The following is a 19,007-nucleotide window of genomic DNA, read 5'->3' as shown; positions in this document are numbered from 1 at the left end:
GTGACATACTGGTTTAAAAATGTTACTGAACCCTCCCAACAGTGACAGACACTCAAACATGAGGGATTCAGTCAAACTGGTTATTTGTCACCTGTCGACCACTATTTCTCAATCTGCAAATGCGTTGTGGCATTTGGTATGTCAGAACACGCCCTCGATGAGTGTCACAGACTAGGTTTTTCTCATTTCCATAAGCTCCTGTCTTTCATCTCTCTAGCGTCTAACTGTCACCACAGCATATGTCATTCTTCAGCCTGATGTTACCTGGAAAACATCAGAAGTCTTTAATCAATAAGAAATCCTCAGGAGTGGGGAAAGCTCACCTAAGTAGGTAAGATAAAAACTTATCACAGCTGGGGGGCCTGTTTAGAAAAGTAGGATATATATAGTTTTTGTAGAGAAGTTGTCCCATTTCTGTTTTAGTCCTGTCACCTATTGGCTCTGTTACCTTGCAAAAGTATTCTCTCTAAGCCTTCTTTTTTTTCCCCATGGTAAAATGTGAATAATAATAGCATAGTACATATTTAATAAAATTGCTTTGTAACACAGTAATATATTATATTGTTATCTGGTATAGGTAAAATAGTCAACTGATTTTAACTATTTTTAATTTAAAAAATGTTTTAAATCATATAACATTTGCAGACATAAATCATCTTCAAACAGATGGCAAATGTACAAATTTAGTTAACTTCAGAAATGAATTCTGAATCTCTAGACATCAGGCATTAATTTGATATACTAAATACTGATAATCCTCTCTGTCTGGTTACATTAAGAAAAATTGTGAAAGCGTTCACTTAGAGCTTCTATTGTACTTACTGCTTTGTATATACTTTGGTACTTAATCCTCTCTGTAATCCTACAAGGCAGGCTTCTCCATTAACCTGAATTTACCAACATGGAAAATAGAAAACAAAGCTACTTAAAAAAGTGTCTAAAGTCAGAAATCTTATTTCTGATGATGAACCTGAACTCCAAGCTCAAACCAATGAACTGCAGCACTCATAAAATGAACACCCTTCACTTCCTTAGAAAGGGCTTGCATTTAAATTAAGCCTAAGAAATGTGCCTGCCCATTTATTTTATGAGCAAAAGCGGCCATTGGGCGTTCATAAGAGAAATAACCACATCACTAGAAACTGATCATAAACTTGTTTGGTGGAAGCTTTATTGTTTTCTTGTTCATGATTGTTTTATGGGATGCTGGCTAGAGTAGAGGTTAAACTCCCACTTTTTGTTTTGCTGTGTCATAGAAATGCTATTCTGGGACCTAACAGGTGAGAAAATACTTAAGATCATTTAAAAACTTGGATTAAATTAAGAAACAATAAAAATCTCTGTGACATTAAATTATTTCATTTTAAGAAGACAGAGTCAATGGGGATAAATGCATTAGAACTGATCAGAGTTGGCTCACTATAATTGCTCCTATTGACACTAAGCTTTCTTAGGATGCTCTTAAGTTTTCACTTCCTTTATCAACTTTGATGGATAAAACTAATATGTCATTACTAAATGTTTTATGTCAGGCCTTTCCATAATGTGGCTGTTTTTAACTACAACCTGCTTGCTTTGTGGAAATTTAAATGCTGGAGGATATTTTAATTTGGAAAAAGAAATGAATCCTGAAGTGTTGATGAATATTGTAAGTCATGGAAAATTCAAAAATATGTAAATTAAAGCATATTAATGAGTTATAAAATTATTTTTTAAATATTCTGTTATAGAAAAAAATCTCTGCTAAGAAATAGATAAAACATAGGTGATTTCTGAACATTTCTCCCAGAGTTGAACTAGCTAAATCTTCTCCTTCAACTGAATAGTACAAAATCCTTTCAATTAATGTAAAGGATTTCAATTTTTGTAAAGAAACACCTTTTTAAAGTTCATATTTGAAGACTACTAGAGAAGTATTTTAAGCTGATGGAATATATATATATATACATATACATATACATATATATTGAGAGAGAGTGCCTTCTATTGGTCTACATTTTTTATCATTAAATCTCAGATAAGCATATAGTTAGGTCAGTACCAAATATGATCTCTACCTATTTCCAAATTGCTCCCCAACTGTCAGGAAATGGTATTTTTCAACTTTCTACCTATTTTTATCAATACTCCACGCGGATTAATTTTACAGTTACCTGAGGCTACAGGTATACAACAATTTACAGATAACAAATTTTTCTTATTTGTTATCAAACTACATGATTTTAGTTGTAAATGAAACTGGATTATGGGGTAGATGCACCAATCATGGTACACAGCCATCAGCACATACCAGATGCTTTGTTGTAGTTTGTATTATAAATCTTTAAATAAGATGCTTGGATAATGTATTTTTGTTGGGCAGAGTGAAATAAATAAGATGTTTAGCTAATGGTTGTATTTGCATTGGGCAGAGTGAAATAATCATTTACAATGGCTATCCCAGTGAGGAGTATGAAGTCACCAGTTCGGATGGGTACATACTCAGCATCAACAGAATCCCCTATGGGCGGACAGATGCCAGCAACACAGGTACAGTAACAGTATTGGCCCTGACAAGGGGAACTGCAGATGACTGAAATTGTAGTGCTAGCTATTTATATCAAGACAATGATTGATTTATAAACTGGTTGGAATTTTGGATTGGTCCTTATTTTTCTCTGTCTCTCTGTCTTTCTATCTGTCTGTCTGTCTGTCTGTCTGTCTTTCTCTCTCTCTCTCTCTCTCTCTCTCTCTCTCTCTCTCTCTCTCTCTCTCTCTGAGTGTGTTGCCCATTCCCCTTTTTAATTGAGTTATGGGTGATTAAAAATAAAGTTAATGATACTTTCATGTATGCATTGTCCCAACACCACACCCACCACCAGAGTGCCACTTTTCCTGAACCACTATGCCAAGGACCTCCCTGGATTCATTTAAAATGATTAACAGAGAATCTCACTTCCCTATCCCGCAAGTCTCTAAGAGAGCTAAGAACCTAAACGTACGGCAGATAAGACTGATCATGCCGACTGCAACGAAGCTTGCTAGTTAGGGTGCAAATGCCAAGGTAGAAATTGTTAGTTTATAAGTGATTTCCCACTTGAAATTTGCAATATCCCAGCAAAGTAGAATTCCTTCCTTTCGGAGATTTGTTACATTGTATAATGGAGACTGTAGGTTCAAAACAAACACCTTGGTACTCCCCCACTAGAATGCATAGACTTCCCTCCCTTTGCTGTGGAAGCAACATTCCTGAAACTTTTTCCAAGAAACAAAACAAAACAACACATTTTACCCTTCTCAGCTAGGCTATGTCATTCCGTTATATGATACTTTAACAGAAGTATGGAATGGCTTATGAGTAAGAGAGCACGATGCTAATGAGGTCTAAATCCTAGAATGCTGAGCAACTGCACAAAAGCAGAATTCCATCATCTAAAGGAGAAATATAGCTACAAAGCTTGGAAAGAAGAAGATAAAAGAGAAAACAAAGGCTTGTGAAATATTGTTTTTGATGCCTATTTACCCTAATTGCTGCCTCTTCTCTCCAATAATCCATATTCGGTGACAGATAAAACATGCATTTGGATACCCGCTATAAAAATGTAACTCAAAAGTTTCAAAATGAAAAATAAAGGATGGGATGCAGTTAGGGTGAAAAGTTCAGTTCTAGCTGGAGTTCAGATAAACAGTAAGTTAAGTCCCACTTTAAAATATTCTTACACTAAATACACACACGTTTGCATTCAAATATAATGGGTTACGGTAGGGGGTGGGGGTTTGCTTTTGGTGTTGTTAAATTTGGCATGGCAAAGAGAGCCTAAAAATACAAAAGAAAAATATTTATACAAGAAGAACTTTGCTTAAAGAAAAAGAATTTGGAGCAGTTTGGAATTTAAAAGTTATTTTTGTTTGGGGAACTAAAAGCCATTTTCATTATTGTGCTAAAGGTTTTACAGGGATTATGATCGCTAAATCTATTAGTACTCTGGTGAGGCTGGTAAGTTACTTGACAGAAAATGAGTCTGAGGTGAAAAAGGTTGTGTAAATCAAACAGGTTACAAGCCACAGAACCTGAAATCAACCCAGCTTCCTAAATCCAGAGCCCGTGCTCTTAATCATAGATTATAATTCCCTTTCTGAGCAGTCTTTTCTGTCTCTTTTCACCTCCTTGCAAACGCTCCAGTATGAGAATGTAAGGATTAGCAAGGGATGGCGGGCTGATTTTACTATTTAGATTTTTAGATGATCTCCTGTGGGTAAAGGCTAGAGGTTTAGCTCAGAGTTTAAGAATTAGTTAGTTTTTGTCCACTTAATGCTTACCCCTTCTTACTCCCTGTAAGAGGTAGAGGACCTCATTATACATGATTACTTTCACATATTTTATTGTCATATCCAGGATATATGAAAAAGTGAATGGACAGAGTAAAGTAATTTTAACCACAAGACACAAAACTGGATTAGAAATCTGTCCAATATAAGCTGGGTGACCCCATTACCTTTAGGTTTAATTACCTTTAGGTTTGGTTTCCATATCTGTAAAATAAGGATCTCCAAGTGATACTTAATAGTTCTTATCAGTCAGTTAAACAAGTTACTAAGTTTGTGTTCAAAAAAAATTATGGATCATATTCCCTGTCCTAATGATCAAGGATCAAAGTAAATGATGTTTTGATTATTTTTACTTCTTTCCAGTATAAAGAGAATGTATTTATGTATTTATAAAGAGAATGAATGTTCTTGAGATCCTACAATACTCTTTATCATAAATAATTAATATCACATTTTTTTTCTCTCCCTCTCCATTTCCCCCTCTCTCTTCTTGTTCCCCTCACTCCAGGCTCCCGACCAGTTGTGTATCTGCAGCATGCATTATTTGCAGACAGTGCCACCTGGCTGGAAAATTATGCCAATGGTAGCCTCGGATTCCTTCTGGCAGATGCAGGTTATGATGTATGGATGGGAAACAGTCGAGGGAACACTTGGTCAAGAAGGCACGAAACACTCTCAGTGACTGAAGAGGCATTCTGGGCCTTTAGGTAAACCTTTAGGAAAAACCATGAAAACTATTTGAGATAATTACTCAAAAGCATGAGGATAATAGTAATAGCAATCTATGATACTTGAGACATATAGTTCCTTGTTTACACTGTTTCTAATTAAAATAATAGCAAAAACAGCCGACTTTTTAAATTTTCCTATCGGTAAATTATATTGCTCATAATAAGATATTTTAGCATCCAATTATACCAAAAAGTATATATTATAAGTTACAAGGGAAAGCTTAAAAAATTTCTATGACCAATCTATGCTCCAATTGAACCAATGATCACTGAGTACCTACTACTTGATTACTCTGGCCCAGAAATCATAAGTGAACAAATTTCCTACCCTCACAAATCCTACATTCATTCTAGTGATACTATGCCATGTGTTTTCTATCAGATAGTCAATCACCTTTACAACAATAATGCTATAAGTTATTTTCTCTTAGAGAAATTGTGCTAGAACATCATTTATAGAAAAATCCAATATGAATCATTAAAAACCTGTAATGTTCAATGGAGAAGACTCCTTTGACATACTCTTTCTTTCTGTGAAATGTTTTGTGTCACCAACACCTAAGGACAGGCTGAGGCCTACAATAGATTTCTTTTTGTAGACCAGAACATCTTTTTAGTTTGCCAGGCTCTGACTAGCATAGAATATGCATTTCTACTATATTAATGAAATAGTGAATGTCCACTGACAAATTGAGATGAAAGGAAGGGCAGAAGAAATTTTGGAGTCATGCCTTTGAACAGAGGCAAGTATCAGGAAACATTGAAAACCATTGGCCCATGGGAGAAAATTTGGAACTTTATATTTAATATAAAGTATCACCATAAGGGGCTGGAGCGATAGGGCATTTGCTTTGCACGCGGCCAACCCAAGTTCGATTCCCAGCATCCATATGGTCCCCCAGCACCGCCAGGAGGAATTCCTGAGTGCATGAGCCAGGAGTAATCCTTGTGCATCACTGGGTGTGACCCAAAAAGCAAAAATAAAAAAACAAAGTATCACCATAATACTATATTCAGATGTATAGATCTCCTAACATATTCCTGTATTCTTATAGGATTCCTGACCTAACTAAATGTTAAATCTAAGGCTTTTTTTCTCCTATATTAAAAAAGAATACTGCACTGCTAGATAAACCAGTGCTAGCAGATTTTTACTATCTAATGAATATTACCTCTGGTAGACAGACATATCAATTATAAAACTATCATAGTGAATGCCTACTGGCAACCAATGAGATTTCCCTTATATTTTCAGCCCCTAGCAGCCCTACTAGACAGTCACTTAATCTTTTTTTTTTTACATATGAGGAAACTGAAGCTCAGTGCATTTCAGTAACTTACAAAAAATTATACCGGGGTGAAGGATGTATCTCAGTGGCAGAACATGTGCCTGGCATGTGATACTCTGGCTTCCAACCCCAGTAGCACAGAAATAAATAACCTTGCAAATAAGTGATAGAATAATGCTTTAGAGCAAGCCTTATTTCCAAAGTTGAGCATTAAATATTCCTAAATGGTTTTAAGTACCCAGGGGAGCCTGAAGCAGAGCACGCAAAATAGATAAGAGAAGTGGAAAAAAAGCAAAACCATGAAAAGAAAAGGAATAGAAAGATTAAGTATAATATCTAAGGGTCTGAAAATTATTCCTGTTATTTGAAAGCAAAAGAAAGAGGAAAAGAATTAGTGCAGCAAACAAAAGTTATAATAGCCCACATTTAATCAGATTTTTTTAAGTGGTCCACACGCAACACAGAATTCTTTGGGCAGCACAAAATTCTTCATATTATAAAATAAGTGTTCTGAGTTTAAGCTGAGCTGCAAGTATTTATAAGCTCCTTTCTTAATTTGCAGTTTTGATGAAATGGCCAAATATGATCTCCCAGGAATAATAAACTTCATTGTAAATAAAACTGGTCAGGAGAAGTTGTATTTCGTTGGACATTCACTTGGCACTACAATAGGTATGTTTATAAGGGTCAAAGTTTTGCAAGGTTAGAGTCTTACAAGATTTCCCCTTTAAATTAAAACTGAGAAACTGCCATTAGTAACAGTATTCATAATTCTGTGTTGTGTGCTTGACACATAGCCCTAGTGCTCTGAGTGATTATGAACTAAATTCCAAAGATCTTATGTGGACAAATATTTTCTTCATTTCTACTTATAGCAGTACATTTTTAACAGTGATGGGATTTTTCAAGAATAGCAGATGTCCCAAGTCCCAAGTATTTGCAAAGAGTAAGTTTCTAGATCTCCTATGTACTATAAAAGTAAAAGCAAGTGCTATAAAATATTCCTGAAAAAGTGGTAAATTGTCCTACAGCAAAGTTTTCTCACAATATGCATAAAATTTTGAAAAATAAAAGGGTGGAGCTTATACTTCTATTGGCAAATTGAAAAGTTAGATCATAGACTTTTAATGTGTTGGAACACATGTTTACTGCAATACATCAGCTAGTCTAATCTATTTAGGATGAGATTTACTATTAATAGAATTATCCATTAAATGTTATCATTATATTGAAAGTTATTTTTAATTCCATAGCCCTGTTTTGGAGAAATGCATTTCTTAATGACTTCCTGACTCTTTGAAAAGAAAATTAATAATCTAGCACCAAATAGAGACCCATAGTGTTAAAAATGTGAATTTGTGAACTTTCCCCAAAATTTTCAATTTTGCAAGGAAAGGTTAGGTGAAAGTGCAATGCTTTATATTAAATAAAACTACAAAAAATCCTTAGTATTCCTACAATTGCCTCATCATCAACATTGCCATCAATTGGAAGCGTATATTTATTGGTACTTTATATTGGTTGGAAGTTTACGGTCTTAGAACAGGCAGTGAGTACCAGAGATTACAACCTTCAGTAATATCAAAGAACTAGTAAGAGCTCCCTACTCCAAACTAAACAAAAACAAAACAGACAAAAATTTGTAGTATTATATCTAACACTAAGCATTTACTATGTTTAGGGCTCTGCATTCAGTACTGAACTCATAATCACATTCTTCAAGCTTTAGAACAATCCTAATATTATTGTTATTATTTCCATCTCATAGAAGAGGAAAAAGAAGTTCAAAGAAATTAAAACGATTCTTAGCACAAAGGTTTTTTAGCACAAAAGAAAACACAAATTCAAACCGAGTCAGTTTGATTCCACCAATATGATGAAGAAACTATGAAAAAGAAATTATTTTAGTGGGGTACAGAGAGAGGAGAGAAGTTAGACTCACGTTCTTATATTTGATTCCCAAAGAAATCAGAACACTTGATCATCAGTGGTCTACATTGCATTCAGGCATGAAAGTTTTCAGTAAATGTTCTTTTCATTTTGGGCAGAGCAATTTGTCTTATGTGGAAAGAAATATATCAGTCAAGGCCCACTAAGAGGCAGCAGGTCCCTCAGTCTGCATGACCATCCAAAACACCCCTATGCATTCCAAGTGTCCTTCCTGGGGTAACTATTATGACTGCCTCAGAGTCTTAGTATCACTAGCTCAATCAGTTGATACAAGTTTGTGTTTTGGGGTTTGGGGGGTGGGGGGTGGGTGTTTGTTTACTGTCCAAGATATTTTTCAATATTTCAATAAGAATCTCAGCAAAATAAACAATTCTACTCTGGCTGGTTACATATACAGAGTGAAGGAGGGCCAGGAGCCTTGAGAACTAAGAGAAATGGTCACTGTCACTGTCACTGTCATCCCGTCACTCATCGATTTGTTCGAGCGGGCACCAGTAATGTCTCTAATTGTGAGATTCATTGTTATTGGTTTTGGTATATTAAATATGCCAGGGGTAGCTTGCCAGGCTCTGCCCTACGGGCATGATACTCTCAGTAGCTTGTGGGGTCTCTCCGAGAGGGGCGGAACAATGGAACACGGGTCGACAGCATGAAAGGCAAACGCCCGTCCGCTGTGCTATCACTCCAGCCCTAAGAGAAACGGTATAAACAGATTTTTTTTAATGTGCCTTTGCCTGTGTAGTACTGAACTCTGTCCTAATCCTCACAAACTAAAATTGGGTGGCAGGTTACCATTGAGAGATCAGAGCAAATGAAACCAACCTTCTGGTCACTATTGGGACTCACTATAAAGAGGAAACCTCTTCCTTCTTGGAAGCAGGGGCAATGTGAGGGGCCTATAAGCCTCTTATAAGTATTGGGAACTCTACAGAGACAGGTAATGCAGCAGTGAAGGCCCCTCTCTTGCATGCAGTGGATTTTGGTTTTGACCCTGCCACTATGTATGGTCCTCTGGGTATGGATCTAGGAATAGTTCCTGAGTCCTAGAGGATGTGACCAAAGAAAACCAAATATCTTTCAACGAAAAATTAAACCTCATTTCAGAATGAATGAAAAAACTTAATGATGCTGCATAAAAACTGGTTTGCTTCCCCAAAATTGTATTTACTTCTGGAAACTAGCTGATTCTGTCATTTCATAATTGGTAGTAAAATGACAATATTGTCATCACTTAACTCATGCTTAGAAGTGAGCTTGTCCATGGTTAACCCAGCATAGTTGCCCCAGCAGCTTACTCTCCTCTACGAAGTTAAATTATTCAGAGAGAGAAATGGAGACTTCAGAGAAGACTGTAGGGAATTGTTTTTTCATAGTAACAAAGAAGAGTTTCCAATTTATCCCGCGATCATCACAAAAGGAAAAATATGAGTCCCTATTCTGTTAATAAAAACACTGCCTAAGTATTTCTAATTTTACAAGATTATCTTCTCTCTTTTTCCCTCAGGTTTTGTAGCCTTTTCCACTATGCCTGAACTAGCACAGAGAATCAAAATGAATTTTGCCTTGGGTCCTGTGGCCTCATTAAAATATCCTACGGGCATTTTTATGAATTTTTTTCTGCTCCCAAATTCTGCAATCAAGGTAGGAAATTCCATTAACCAAAGTGAAACTGAGGACCTCATGTTAGATTATAGAGTACTAATTATGTTTAATCCGATTATGAGTTAAGATAGAAAACTAAGTTGAAATCTATAGGAGCTAGATTCTGTGATCTTATGGTTGTATATGTGTGTGAGTCCTTTGATGTGCATGTCTTTATCAGAAAGGGTGAAGTTCTTGTACACAGTTTACTACACTCCATCATGAACATAATTGAAGATATGCCAAAATTGCTTGCTGAGCTTAGTGATATGTCTGCACAGGGACTACTCAAACATTTTCTGGTTTTGTTTCTGTTCTATTAGTCAATGAATTCTCAGTGCCCAGAGCATCCTGAATTCCCTGATCTAAAAGTTGGATAAGCCAAAATAAATTGTACCATTCCAAGTGGAAACTTGTTCTAATTTAGTAAAGCTAAGATTCCAAAGCCTGTATATGAAAGCTCAGTTATTCATTCAAATATTTATTTATTTATTTGCATTTTGGTGGCCACACCAGTGATACTCAGTGTTTATTTCTGTCTCTGCTCTTAGGGAGGCATCAATCCTGGCAGGCACTGGGACCATGTGGGATATCAGGGAAAGAAACCAGGTTGGCCACATACAAGGCAAGAGCCCTATCTGCTGTATTATCTCTCCACCTCCCATCAAATATTTATTATTTTCCAGTTATATAAAACAAGCTTAAATGCCAATTATTAACTCAGGGTTCTATTAAGAGGGTTTTGTTTCTTGGTTCCTTTTTTTTAAAAAAAAATCCTAAAAAGTCATTGCCACAATAAAAACAGTATTTACCAAGATTCAGCTTTATTTTGCGTGGAGAGTAAAATTAATTTTGATCAAAATAAAGTCAAGATAAATCTAATTACATGCCTCAGTTTGGACATGGCAATAATTCATATATAAAATGAGATCCAGATTTGGAATAGAGTGGTAGGAAAACTTTTGATCTAGTACAAAAAAGAATCTATTTCCTACTTCGTCAGAGCAATGACTGATTTAGTAATGGTTTAATTTTGGGTTTTTTTCTATAAACTATTGATTTAATTTGTGTGTGATCAATAGTTTGCATCACAGTATGGTGTGTTCATGTCAGTTTGTTTTGTACATGTTTTATAATTGGAGACTATCAAATTGGCTTACTTAAATGTAGGAAAAGAGATATTACGCTAAACACAGTAATTTTGCTTACGTTTTGTTTCCCCTATATAGATGTGTGAGAAACTAATCTTGCCTCTGATTTCTCAGATTCACACCCTTGTCAAACTTTCTGCCATGCTGAGTCTTATTCTGACCCTTTTTACCATTTCATAGCATTAGAATACCTAATCTGAAAGGAAATCTAAATTTCTGTTGACCCAGAATCTCCAGGCCTCCCACCAAGATATCCTACCCAAACTCACTTTCCCATGTCTTAGAAGTTTAAATCATGATACCTTCCCTGATGGGCTGGAGCAATAGCACAGCGGGTAGGGCGTTTTCCTTGCATGTGGCCGACCTGGGTTCGATTCCTCTGTCCCTCTTAGATAGCCCAGCAAGCTACTGAGAATGTCCTGTCCACAGTGCAGAGCCTGGAAAACTACCTGTGGCATATTCAAAATGCCAAAAACAGTAGCAAGTCTCACAATGGAGATGTTTCTGGTGCCACTCGAGCAAATCGATGGAAAATGGGATGACAGTGCTAACAGTGCTAACCTGACATTATCCGTTGTTCCCTGCCCAGTGGCACCTTCCATTTGGCTTTCCACTCTCTGTTTTGCAGTATAAGAGTGACTCTGGACATGATTAGAGTATTGATGTGTGCATGGGTGGTAAGGATATACTATTTTCCTTATCTGAGACAATATTTCACCTTAGAGAACTGATTGCACCTTTCATGTCAATTAATGAGAAATAACAAATACTAGATCTCACTGATATGAGAGAATACAGGGGAGTGAATTTGGAATTGAGATTCCTATCGCAATATTCATATAAAATAAGTTGAGGATTTTCTCTGGGTGGGTGAAAATAGATTTTTTTAATGAAGTATTTTTTTTTATTTTATTCTTTTATTGAATCACCATGTGGAAAGTTACAAAGCTTTCAGGTTTAAGTCTCAGTTATACAATGCTCAAACACCCATCCCTTCACCAGTGCACATATTCCACCACCAAGAATCACGGTATACCTCCCCCCTTCCACCCCCACTTCCCCAGCCCCCCACCCCACATGTGTAACTGGTAAATTTCACTTTACTTTCACTTTATTTTGATTACATTCAATATTTCAACAAAAAATTCACTATTATTGATTTGGAGTTTCTCCCCCCTAAAGTCGACCTGCTGAGAAGAAAGCATTTGATAATTTGTTTTCCATTGCTGAAAATGAAGAGATATGAGGTCAGGAGGCCGCACTAGCAGCCGCACAGTTTTGGATTTCTGTATTTTAGTAGAAAATAGATTTTTAAGTAATTACTTTTCCTGAATGACTTGGAAACCTTGACAAAAGCAACAAGTAAAAATGCAAATCCCGCCACCCTATATCTTTATTCTTGCCATGAATAGAATGTCATGACATAAAATTTGTTCTTGAAAACATCATTATTTTTCATATTTACAGAGTATGTTTGGTACCAAAGGCTTCTTTTTAGAAGATGAGGCAACGAAGGCAGCTTCTGTTAAAATGTGCAACAATAAGATACTCTGGGTAATATGTAGTGAATTTATGTCCCTATGGGCTGGATCCAATAAGAAAAATATAAATATGGTATGTACAATGATTATGAGACCATTTCATACTTAAAGAAATTCTAGATCTCTTGTGCTTCATTTTTATGTATCAGTAATATTGCATATGGCACTCTAAATTTTTATAGGTGAAGATTTGCTATGCCTAGGAGATTCAGTATTCAATGAACTATGGCTGTGAGGAATGGGGAAGGGAACAGAAGCTTCATCTTTTCATTTCTGAGTTTAAAAGAAATGATTCACAATGGGTGGCTTCACAGGTTCACAATTAACAACTACTCATGCTGGTTAAGCTAAATTTACAATTACTACAGTATATTAAAAAATAAAATCACAACAGAGAAGAGAAGGGAACACAAGCAATGCATTCATTTTGTTTTCTTTATTTGTTGGGTGATTTGGGCCGCAAAATGTAGTCTCACCACTTAATCTGCATAAAATGGAATGGATAGTCAACTCTTTTCTTATGAAGAAACAGCAATTCACCTTTATCAACTCTTTGTTTCTTGCTATTGAGAATTGGAGGAAGGCAAAGAGAGGAAGAGGAATGAGAATTTATGTTTGCATTCTGGTGTGATTGAGTAGTCACTCAGCTGCATTCTAAATGGCAGTCAATGAGTACATTAGTGCCATTTCCAAAATAGCTTTTCTTCACCACCCAACTCCACTGCTGTTTTTTAAGAGTTTTTAGAATAAAAATCATGGGGCTGGTCTGGAGAGATAACTCAACTGCTTGAGCCTATACAGGGGACCCAGGGTCAACCTCTTGCATCATGTGGTCCACCAAACAGTACAGGGAGTGAACACCTTCATGCACAGATCCAGAAGTAGCCTCCACCCCAGCACCATTGGATATCACCACCAAAACAAAAGGAAAATCAAGAATTTATTAATTAACAGTTAATTAAAATTAAGAATTTAATATTAAGAATATTGTTCAAAGGCTGCTTTTTCAAAAGTAAGGATTTTATATAAGTCCCTTAATTAACTTTGTTATACTCTAAGATAAAATTATGATTACTTTCATCTCTATATCTTTAGTCTATATCATGCTTACAAATTTTGAAGTTCAGTACATATAGAAATCACTGTTTTCTAGCTTTTCTTTTGCAATATTTTATTTTGTCTTCACGATTCCAGAAATTTCATAGTAAGATTTTTTAGTTTTTATACAAAGGATTCATACTTTTTAGTAGCACTGTAGCACTGTTGTCCCATTTTTCATCTATTTATTTGCTCGAGTGGGCACCAGTAACGTATTCATTTTGAGGCTTGTTATGTTTTTGACACATCAAATACGTCACGGATAGCTTGCCAGACTCTGCCGTGCAGGTGATATACTCTCAGTAGCTGGCAAGGCTCTCCGAGAGGGACAGAGGAATCAAACCTGGGTTGGCCACGTGCAAGGCAAATGTCCTAGCCCCTGTGCTATCTCTCCAATCTCCTATAACATAATGCTAAGAATATATTTATGTCAACATACACAAAGTCTAAATAATTACCTTATCGGGTTGAATGAAAAAATGAGCTAAAACAAAAACCAAGTGAAAATACAATACTTTTTATTATGGTCATTTAATAAACAAAAAAATTACCTCAGAACTCAGATAACAAATTTTGTGACTAGAAGAAAGGTAGATAACTTTCCTGTAGTCAAAAAATTTATAATCAACAAAAGTAAGGCCTGAGATCCAGGTTTTCTGACTTTATATGTAACAGACCCTATCTGACCATATCTGTGCCCATACACCCACACCCACACACCTTTGCATATGACATCTTCGCTAGTTTCTATTATTCATAATGTTTAATGTCTCATTCTATTCCAAAATAAAATATATCCCATAACTTCAAAGTTATTGAAGGTTTACTTCAAAGAACTCATAATACCAGTCAGCCCATGATTTTTTTCATGACACTTACATGAATTCTTATTTATGTAAGTGCTCATTATTTTTCAAACTTCTTCTTGTTTGGGGAACACATCTGGTACTGCTTAGGGATTACTTATAGCTCTGTGCTCAGGGATCACTCCTCATGGGATGACACATATGAAGACCAGATCCATAGCTTGCAAGGCAAACGCCTTACCCTCTGGACTTTCCCCATCCCCTACTTCACCAATTTTAAAACCCCAGTATTGTTTACTAATTTTTGTATCATAAATTTTCCCTTCTTCTGACAGGCACAGTTTACTTTATAGTGTGATTATTGCTATAACATGCATTTTGCTTCCTTTCAGAGTCGAATGGATGTGTATTTGTCACATGCTCCCACTGGATCATCAGTACAGAACATCCTTCATCTGAAACAGGTACTGTCTTTGTCATGGGACACTGATGCAATCTGTATTGAAATTTTATATAAAATAACAGAATTAATAGAAATGATCTAGGACCTTTCTCTACTTTCAGCACATATCTCTCATCCCAAGTGATCCCTCCAACAATCATTGACTTAGTAATCCCTTCTCTATTTCATGCCTTCTCCCCTTGCTCATGAAACATGCTTCCAACCATGGAGCAATCTTCCTGGCCCTTGTCTGTACTGTCCTAATATGAGGTGTTAGTCTCATATCATGTTATTTTATATTCCACAAATGAGTGTGGTCATTTTATGTCTGTCCCTCTCTTTCTGACTCATTTCACTTAGCATGATACTCTCCATATCCATCCACTTATAAGCAAATTTCATGACTTCATCTTTCTTAATAGCTGCATAGTATTCCATTGTGTAGATGTACCAAAGTTTCTTTAACATGATGGCCTCTCAGTATCTGTATTGCAAACCATAATACCCAAAGTAGAGATAGAGTAAGAGGGAAATTGTCTGCCATAGAGGCAGGAGGAGGGGTGAGATGTGTGTGTGGGGGGGGGAAGGGAATACTGGGGACATTGGTGGTATAAAATTTATACTGGTGGAGGGATGGGTGTTCAATCATTATATGACTGAAACTAAAACATGAAAGTTTTGTAACTGTGCCTCATGGTGATTCAATTAAAAAAATTTTTTTAAAGGTAAAAGAAATGATCTAGGAAATCTAGTAGGTACCTTTCATTTTATCCTTGTCATTATCTTTATACTCTGTTTTCCCTGGATTTTAAGGGACAAAAGAAGGTATGGGGCATACTGTGCAGTTGACATAAATAAATTCCCAAGTTAAATGATGGCTTATAGAACAGACTGTGAGCTAAAGTAACGGTAAACTGGATCAGTCTCAGAAGAGACTTCTCCATAGAGAAAACAGTCTGAAGTTTGACTTCCCCTAATGAGACTCAGCTTTCCATAATGTAGGGAGCCATTTTACCTTACTGATCTTATCCTGTCACTATTTGTTTAATCACTAGCTAACCCCATGCCACATCTAGCAAAGGTTGCCACTCCTAATCTTACTGATCTTATCCTATCAGCATTTGTTTATTACTAGCTAAATCCCGTGCCACACCCTGCATTTCTGTTGGGGGTCCTGGCACCACCTCCTCCCAACAGGGAGGTATAAAATACTGTAACTGCCATAGAATAAATGCCTTTTCTCCCTCCTCCGGGCTTGCGTCTGTTCTTTCGGCTGCGCCCTACGAAGGGTTCTCCCTGCTGAACAGAACGAGACCTCCGCATCGACTTCCACACCATAGTTTTAGTTTTTTCTTTCAACCAAGGAGATCAGTGTGTCCCTCCTTTTATCACTGTATATTCACATCCTCTGGGGATTCAGAAACTTACTTGTCTAAGTACTTGTCTAAGGTTTGCTTTTAACAGTCAGGATTCTCATTCTTAATATTCTTCCCTAAAAACATTTATTTCAGCTTTACCGATCTGACGAGTTCAGGGCCTATGATTGGGGAAGTGAAGCCGAGAACATACATCACTACAATCAGGTGAGCCACTAGCCATGAGCCTGGAGGGCAGTTTGGGAAAATTATAAGAAATAATTTGTGTGAGAAGAATTATGTACTGGTAGAACTTTTATAGCTCTGATTTTAATCTGTATTCATTACAGACCAATTAGAAATAAAGCATCAATTTTAAATAGTAAATAAACTTACAGTATGCCCAGTTCACAATATATAAAATGTTGAATATTATGTTGTATTTAAACCAGAAACTCAAACAAATATTTTGATTATACTTTAAGAAAAAGGATAAAATGTTTAAATAAACAAGAGTTGCAGATTCAAAGCAATTTAAATCATGTGTCCACTCCACTCAGAGATAGTGAGATACACCAATATTATCTTGAATTAGCCCAATCTCCTGAACAGTATACATTTTTCTCAATTAAAAAATGAACAATTATACATATAATTATACAATTGTACATGCAATTATCAATATGAATGAAACTCAAAAACACAATGTTGAGTTAAAAAATTAAGGTGTCCAAATGCCTTAATTTGGCATTGTTTTGACTATTTCCTGCCACTCTCATAACCTTCTGTATTCCTTTACATACTTTATTATTTGGGTACACTGATAGCCTGTTTTCCTCAGTACAGTATTCATGTTAATCTTGTCTACTAAAAAAGTATTTTGCTTCCATCCTTGTCTGTCAAATTCAGCATTTCTCAGAATTTGGGGTGGTGTATGGCAAGCAATGGAACCCAGAACCTCACTCATGCACAGCACGTGAGCCACAGCCCAACCCCTCAAGACTCATTTCAACTGAGTGAAACATCCAGTTGAAAATAATCCCATCTTTTTCTTTAATTATATGTTAAAAATACTTTGCAACAGGGGGCTGGAGCAATAGCATAACGGATAGGGCATTTGCCTTGCACGCAGTCGACCTGGGTTCGAATCCCAGCATCCCGTATGGTCCCCTGAGCACCACCAGGAGTGATTCCTGAGTGCAAAGCCAGGAGTAACCCCTGTGTATCGCAGGGTGTGACCCAAAAAGCAAAAAAACAATACTTTGCAACAGAGTATACAAATATTTTCCACAAATGCTATACATTGTCTACAAAATTGCTCTTCCTATTATATTTTATAGGTTATATGCAAATACTTGCTGTCTTACTTAAATTTTTTTGCATTTTTTTTTGCAAATTCTTTGAGAAAAATGATCAGTGCATGTTTTCTTCCTAGTTCCCTAGGGCTTAATTAAACAATAGTTATAATACACAAAATCATTCATCTCATTTAAAATCCTCGCAACTTACTTGAATTCAGTTGATGTCTGAAGACCTTTCTTTCAGAAGTGCTCTTTATTTATCTCCCACAGAGTCATCCCCCGTTATACGACTTGACAGCCATGAAAGTGCCCACTGCTATTTGGGTTGGTGGGCATGATGTTCTGGTAACCATCCAGGACGTGGCCAGAATTCTCCCTCAAATCAGGGATCTCCGCTACTTTGATCTTTTGCCAGATTGGAACCATTTTGATTTCATCTGGGGCCTGGATGCTGCTCAACGGGTCTACAGTAAAATCATTGACTTGATGAAGGCAACTCCCTAACCCTAAAAGCAAGACAGCTGCTTTTCAGCTAAAAGTTACTTCCAAGTGCATCAGAGGCATTAAGAGAAATGCTCGTCAACTGTGTTGTTGAGTGCCCTCAAATGTCCAGCACCCTCCACCTTGTCATTGCTGGTGTTTCTTTAGAACTGTATCCCAACTGGGAAATATTTCAACTGGACAGCCTTTCTTTAAGAAACGCTCACATTTGAAATCTCAGCATTGGTTCTCCTAAGGCAAAGCCAGGCTTTCTGTTACATCCAAGGCAATCTGGTAAACAATCCTTTACTTTCTGTATTGTTGGGTGAGTGAGTAGTTAAGAAAGAACTTTCTCCTCTTTCAAGAAACCCTAGTCATTTCCTGCAAATAACACCTGTTATCTATATCCTTTTTTCTCCCTCAAAGGGCTCAATGTACCCACAGGAATGCTGACCTAGCAGGAGTGCCTTGTGGGAGCAGTCATGGGGAACTATTTTCAGTGACTGTGTTCTTGCAACTGACTTGAGACAAGCACAGTAGTCATTGGAGAGTCATGAATATCATGAACTAAGGCCTGCCCCCACATCAAGCATGAAAAGAAAACAGAAAGAAACAATAACAAAGATTTAAGATTCTAAGAGTTTGATTGTTACCACCTAAAAAAGAAAGGAACAAAATTGGGAATGACTAATTTGCTAAATTACTATTCAATATATTACTGTAGGTCACTATCTTTGAAACAAGGTTAAATTAATAAAGGTGTTTGAAAACAGATGAACACATTAATGACTATAGATCTATGAAAGTTTATCTTTTTGGAAATTCAGGTTTTCTAAGTTTTCATACTTCTTTAAATGGTAGGAAAAGAAATTTTACTAACAGGCTCAAATGTCTTTTGCCTCCCTGTAAAAATA

The 19,007-nt window shown here is 36.4% G+C and overlaps 1 protein-coding gene across 1 annotated transcript; it reads left to right on the top strand.

Annotated features, from left to right (window-relative positions):
- The first annotated feature begins 1,543 nt into the window (after positions 1–1,543).
- Positions 1,544–18,117, top strand: LIPN (lipase family member N). Its single transcript, XM_004607621.3, has 9 exons — positions 1,544–1,648; positions 2,412–2,529; positions 4,817–5,015; positions 6,891–7,000; positions 9,783–9,919; positions 12,538–12,684; positions 14,908–14,979; positions 16,469–16,540; positions 17,884–18,117. Exons 1-9 carry the CDS (start codon positions 1,544–1,546, stop codon positions 18,115–18,117), a joined length of 1,194 nt encoding a protein of 397 aa, XP_004607678.3.
- Positions 18,118–19,007: the final 890 nt, after the last annotated feature.

This window comes from Sorex araneus, chromosome 11 (genome assembly GCF_027595985.1).
Source record: "Sorex araneus isolate mSorAra2 chromosome 11, mSorAra2.pri, whole genome shotgun sequence".
NCBI classification, from domain to species: domain Eukaryota; kingdom Metazoa; phylum Chordata; class Mammalia; order Eulipotyphla; family Soricidae; genus Sorex; species Sorex araneus.
This window is presented reverse-complemented; position numbering and strand designations above follow the sequence as displayed.

Bases quoted from the DNA above. Each gene is read 5' to 3' on its own strand.
- LIPN (XM_004607621.3), top strand. From the start codon at position 1,544: ATGTGGCTGTTTTTAACTACAACCTGCTTGCTTTGTGGAAATTTAAAT. The intron at 1,649-2,411 runs GTAAGTCATGGA...TGCATTGGGCAG, and splicing joins CTGAAGTGTTGATGAATATT to AGTGAAATAATCATTTACAA. The intron at 5,016-6,890 runs GTAAACCTTTAG...CTTAATTTGCAG, and splicing joins GAGGCATTCTGGGCCTTTAG to TTTTGATGAAATGGCCAAAT.